Genomic DNA, 5,541 nt, shown 5'->3' on the forward strand with positions numbered 1-5,541 from the left:
ATCATTACTATTAGTCCTCTAATGAAACATCATTACTATTAGTCCTCCAATCAAACATCATTACTATTAGTCCTCTAATCAAACATCAATACTATTAGTCCTCTAATCAAACATCATTAATATTACTCCTCTTATCAAACATCAATACTATTACTCCTCTTATCAAACATCAATACTATTAGTCCTCTAATCAAACGTCATTACTATTAGTCCTCCAATCAAACATCAGTACTATTAGTCCTCCAATCAAACATCAGTACTATTAGTCCCCTAATCAAACATCATTACTATTAGTCCTCCAATCAAACATCAGTACTATTAGTCCTCTAATCAAACATCAGTACTATTAGTCCTCCAATCAAACATCAGTACTATTAGTCCTCTAATCAAACATCAGTACTATTACTGTTTTAACCTACAAGATAATATTCATTTGTCTAAAAGTAAAACACATTATCATTATTGAACTCTTGTATATATAAGACGTTCACGACGTAATTGAACTGCAGTCAGAGAGAATATTGTTGAGCACGTGAGAAGTTCGTTGAGAATTATAGCGTTTGTTAAAGAGCGACTGTTGAAATTAAGTGTATCGTAAAGTTGTATTCGGAAAGAATAAACCAGTTTTATTTAAGAAAGGACTTGTGTCACTAAAGTTTCGTCGGAACGAATTTGCGGAAAATTAACTAACGAACGTAGACGCAACAATATGTTTGAATATTGAATAGATGTTTAACATTCCATTGCCAAACCTTTTGTTAAGAAAGATGTTTTATCTTCTGAAAGTACTTGTGTTTTAACTCGAAGTTTATTTAATTGTTTATCAAAATGATTGTCTTTTCTAGTTCTTATTGTATTTGACAATTTAGTACAAAAATAATAATAACAATGTTTGCTAATAATGATTTATGTTTCTACTACGCTTATAGTGGGTCATAATATAACATTTTGCAATAAGATTGGGCTCTGAGATGTTATTGCGCCACTAGTGGCGACCTTACGTATTACAGAAAACAGTGGATCAACTTTCTTTGCAAAATGGACGATACACAACAAGGTAAAAGTGAAATTATTTATGTCATACCAGGTTTAAAATCTTTTTCGAAACAAAAAAATAGTTGCTACAACTTGGGTAATAAATATGTATAGGAAAGTCAAGAAATTGTCTGTAGAAATGCGTGTGTGCTAAAAGTAAAATATAAAAATAAACTAAAATAAAGTTTAACGTTACTTTACATATTACTATTATTAGTAATAGTACATAATATTAATAACAATAAGTTACTGAATAACATTCTGTGTTGTCTTACTGTGAGCGCTCTAAGTCTAACACTAATAGTAATATTTTGTGTTACTGGTAGTAGGCTAGACCATCTTACCATATGTGAACGAGCGATGTAACAGAACATGTGGACAAAAAAAAATTAAAGTTAAAGGTTGTCCTTGCACATCGATGATACACCCTTGAGTAAAGTAAAAATTTTAATCAATCCTCCGTTTTCCAATTTCAGGACATCATTGATTCTTAAATTTCTGAAACTTGAGTAAAGTGCTGGCCTAAGTGCTGTGATGGCAATTCATTCATTAGAAAAATAAAACTTATTTGGTGCCTGGCATGACTTTTTCAAATCGTAAACTTGTGCTCTCTCATCCCAAGGATTTAAATATGATACCTCACTCTCAGTATCAATATCCATTATTAGTCTAGGAACCTCATTAAGTTATTGTGTCAATACATTAGTTGATATGCAAGACTCAATTAGAATATATACCAATAAAGTCCATGAATTTATCCACATGTACATATGCTAGTTTTCTATAATAATCTACAATGATTATGTATCGGAATTTTTGACTACCAACTGCAAAATCAGTGATGAGGAAAGAAATGAGTTTACAAAAGTGAATGCAGAATTAGCAGTAGAGTTTGACATCACTTTAAAGTCTAATGTGAATTAAACATTGTATATGCTTGCTGATGTATTGTTATAGCTTAATCATACAGAAGGGTGAGCTGAGACATTTTGAAGTTCATGAGTTGACTACTTTGCATTAAATAAGTGATCATTATTTGCTAGTGATAAAGAATGAGGATTTAGATGTTATTTTTATTGATAAGAGCTTGATAACTTCAGTTGAGTTTTGGGTAATGATGAAAAGAGTTAGCTAACAGAGTTTTGTGATTTACTTATATAAGTCTTGAGCTTAAAAGTAAAAAGTTAATGTTTTTGTATATAATATTGTTTCCAGTTTTTGTCATATTAATGGAGAATATTGATATGGTGTAGAGGGGAAGAAGATAGCTACTAGAATGATACATAGATTTAAAACTTGAAACATCGAAAGAGGATTTAAAGATTTGGGCATGGGTGAGAAGATTGTTAATTGTAAAATTTGGAAATGATTATTTCATGATGTAGTTTGTTTTGCTAATCATGGTTTTTACTTTAGATTGGAAGGTATATAGATAAAAAACATACTTTTAATTTATAGTAGTTAGTCATAGAATGAAAGTATCCTTGATGGGCTGATTGACCCAGACAACACATTAACACAAAATTGTACATATAGCATTCACAAAATTCTGCATCTAAACAAAAAACATGTCTGAATTGGACATAATAATAGAGGTTCTTACACTTCACAGTTACAATTACTATCAGTTGTAGTCCTTTGCTTTTTCTGTCAGTTTTCCTTGTACAAATCTGTCCAGACAGTCAGCTGAGTATTGGTGAGACTAGCCAGAACTCTGAACAAGCTGTCTGTTTAAACAGTCAGCTGAGTATTGGTGAGACCACACATAGACTAGCTGGAACTTGAACAAGCTGTCTGTTTAAACAGTCAGCTGAGTATTGGTGAGACCACACATAGACTAGCTGGAACTTGAACAAGCTATCTGTTTAGACAGTCAGATGAGTATTGGTGAGACCACCCAAAGACTAGTCAGAATTGTGAACAAGCTGTCTCTTTAGACTATGAAACTGTGTATCAATGAGCAGTGTTGTAGGTCTCTATATCACCTTTTGAAAGGTCTCGGTCTCGACCCTCTTGATCTCAGTTTCGATGTTTTACAGGTTTTGAAAATGAGACTGGCTAAATTTAAGTTTTAACAGTATTAGACCAATCACCTACCCACGATTAATAAGTGCTAAATATCAATTATGCAGCAGTTCATATGAGGTGTGGTGTGGCATCAAAGATGTTTTACTAGTAAAACCTCCTTGGTAGTTGGTACTACACCTTTGTAATGATGTTTGTAACACCTCCCTTACTTTTATGTCATCAACCACCATATTGCCTGTACCCTAACCCGTGGATGTAACACGAGCTATTCAAAACTAACTGCTACTATACATTGCATTGTGTGTAGGCTTACTACAAATTTGTATGAACTTCACTTGATGCAAGTATTTATGTCAAACGTTAGCAATTATCCCAGATGTTCAACATGTCTAGTAGATCTGCTGTGATCCTATTGAAGAATTTACTGACTTTAGTTTTATTTGCTACATTTTTTATTCATTCATTATCTTTTTTTTTCTCTTTTTAATTAATTTTTTTTTATGAGGAGACATAAGACTGTGGGGTTAACGTTTAAAGGATTTGTGGTTAAGATCTTAATAATGTTTGTTTGACGCATATGATTTTTATTATTTGTGCTTTATTTTTCAGTGTAATTTATTGGACATTGAGGTCTCGACTACAACAATGTTTGATGAGAATAGTCATAAACTAGCCAGAACTCTGATTAGACTGTCTGTCTAGACAGTCAGCTGAGTATTGGTGAGAAGAGCCATGAACTAGCTAAAACTGTGAGCAGGCTACCTGAGTCAGAGTGACTGGGCAGCCTGTATACACAATTTTTATTGTCTTAATTGTCACCACTAATCAGAAGACACATCAATGCAATATTGATTATCTGTGTGTTTATGGTACACATTTTTAAAACCCTAACACAACCTCTGTCCACCCTTTGCTCAGCGTTGAATATTCCACTTGAAAAATGCTTTAGAAACTTGTTTTACAAAAATAGAATAGCTTTGAAAAATAATATTTGACTTAAATTTTCAGATATCTGTAGAGTGTGCAGGTCAGAAGGCTCACTAGAAAAACCTTTGTTTCACCCGTGCATTTGTACAGGAAGCATAAAATATATTCATCAAGAATGGTAAGGGTAATACTTTTATATGTGATATATATATATAGATTTTAGATGGGTTATAGTTTTTGTTATACAATTCATATTTCTGTGATATGAACTTTATTATTTTCTGTACACAAAAAATTAAGAGATATTTAAGTTCTATTGTTGGATGTTTGTATTTCTGTGGAGTTTGTTAAAGTAAGCTTAATCAAAAATCTGATAGCAAAACTGTTACTTTTCTATATGAAAATGCACACTTTATTACTTGAATTTTGGGACAGCACAACTTGAAGAGGGGTTTGTTGTGCATAACAACTAAGGTCCTGTTTTAACATTAACAGTGTTGAGAATTGTTTACTGAAACTTAATGCATTAGTTCATGTCTAGTGGAATAGACTGCCATTCTTCTTGCAAAGCATCTGTAACTATAGTGAGATTCTGGATTCTAGACCTTTTAAAGTGTCCTAAGGCAAATTAGTGAGATTCTGGTTACAATTCAGGCTGTGACAAGACAGTTTATATTACATTCTCAGAGGCTGTAGAGAAACTGTGAAGTGAAAATATATGATTCTACATCCACTGAGCACATGATGAAAACAAACTTTATTTTAATTACAACCTCTGGTCCTCCGGCAGGTTTCAACATTCTGCTACACTGTTATTAACCTTATTGCACCATGAGAAAGGACCTACTACTGATTGGGCTGTGCTATCTCAGTATTTTGGTAATTTCAGTGTTACGTGTATGTTTATATCCACCTCTTAGAAAGGAAGGTCTGTCTTTTGAAACACTGAGGCTACTTGTAATGTTTTTTAAACACATGTGATTTCTTAGTGTTGTGAATATACATATGATAAATATTTCTCTATAATTTAATAGTGTAGACTTATAACATAGAAAGCAATGCTTGTTTCAGTGTAACTCTTCCATGTTTTCAAAATAAACACTTAATTATTTTTTTTTGACATAAGTTATTTTTATTATCAAATGTAAATTTTAACTGAATGAATTGGGGCAATTAGGTTTTAAAATTAGCCGAAGTATTTTCAACTAAAAGTGTTCCTGCATATTAGGACAGGAAAGTTTAATTATTGACCATTCGGGACTAAACTGTTTACTTTGGCCACAAAAACAATATACAGTTCTTTTTTTTATTGTGTTACACTGATCATTCATCCTAATTAGTGCATTTTGTGATTTTCTATTTTAGCTTAGTTCAGTGGCTGAAGTACAGCAGGAAGGAATTTTGTGAGTTGTGTAACCACAGATTTTCTTTCATGCCAAGTAAGTACTGATAAATGCTCTATTGTTTTTGGTGTTAAATGTAAAGCCATCATTTTTAAATCAATGCACGTTTTGAGAAATTAAGTAAACACATATCTAGTAAATGCTAGGG

General features: G+C 32.2%; 1 protein-coding gene across 1 annotated transcript in view; it reads left to right on the plus strand.

Moving 5' to 3' along the window:
- The first annotated feature begins 867 nt into the window (after window positions 1-867).
- LOC106467659 (E3 ubiquitin-protein ligase MARCH6-like) overlaps window positions 868-5,541 on the plus strand; it is an 82,997-nt gene continuing 78,323 nt past the window's right edge. Inside the window, exons 1-3 of the mRNA XM_022395859.1 lie at window positions 868-1,057; window positions 4,072-4,168; window positions 5,356-5,429. Coding sequence (XP_022251567.1) covers window positions 1,039-1,057; window positions 4,072-4,168; window positions 5,356-5,429 — 190 coding nt within the window. The 5' untranslated portion in view covers window positions 868-1,038. The remainder of the gene's footprint in view (window positions 1,058-4,071; window positions 4,169-5,355; window positions 5,430-5,541) is intronic.

This window comes from Limulus polyphemus, unplaced genomic scaffold (genome assembly GCF_000517525.1).
Source record: "Limulus polyphemus unplaced genomic scaffold, Limulus_polyphemus-2.1.2 Scaffold2696, whole genome shotgun sequence".
Taxonomy (NCBI): Eukaryota; Metazoa; Arthropoda; class Merostomata; order Xiphosura; family Limulidae; genus Limulus; species Limulus polyphemus.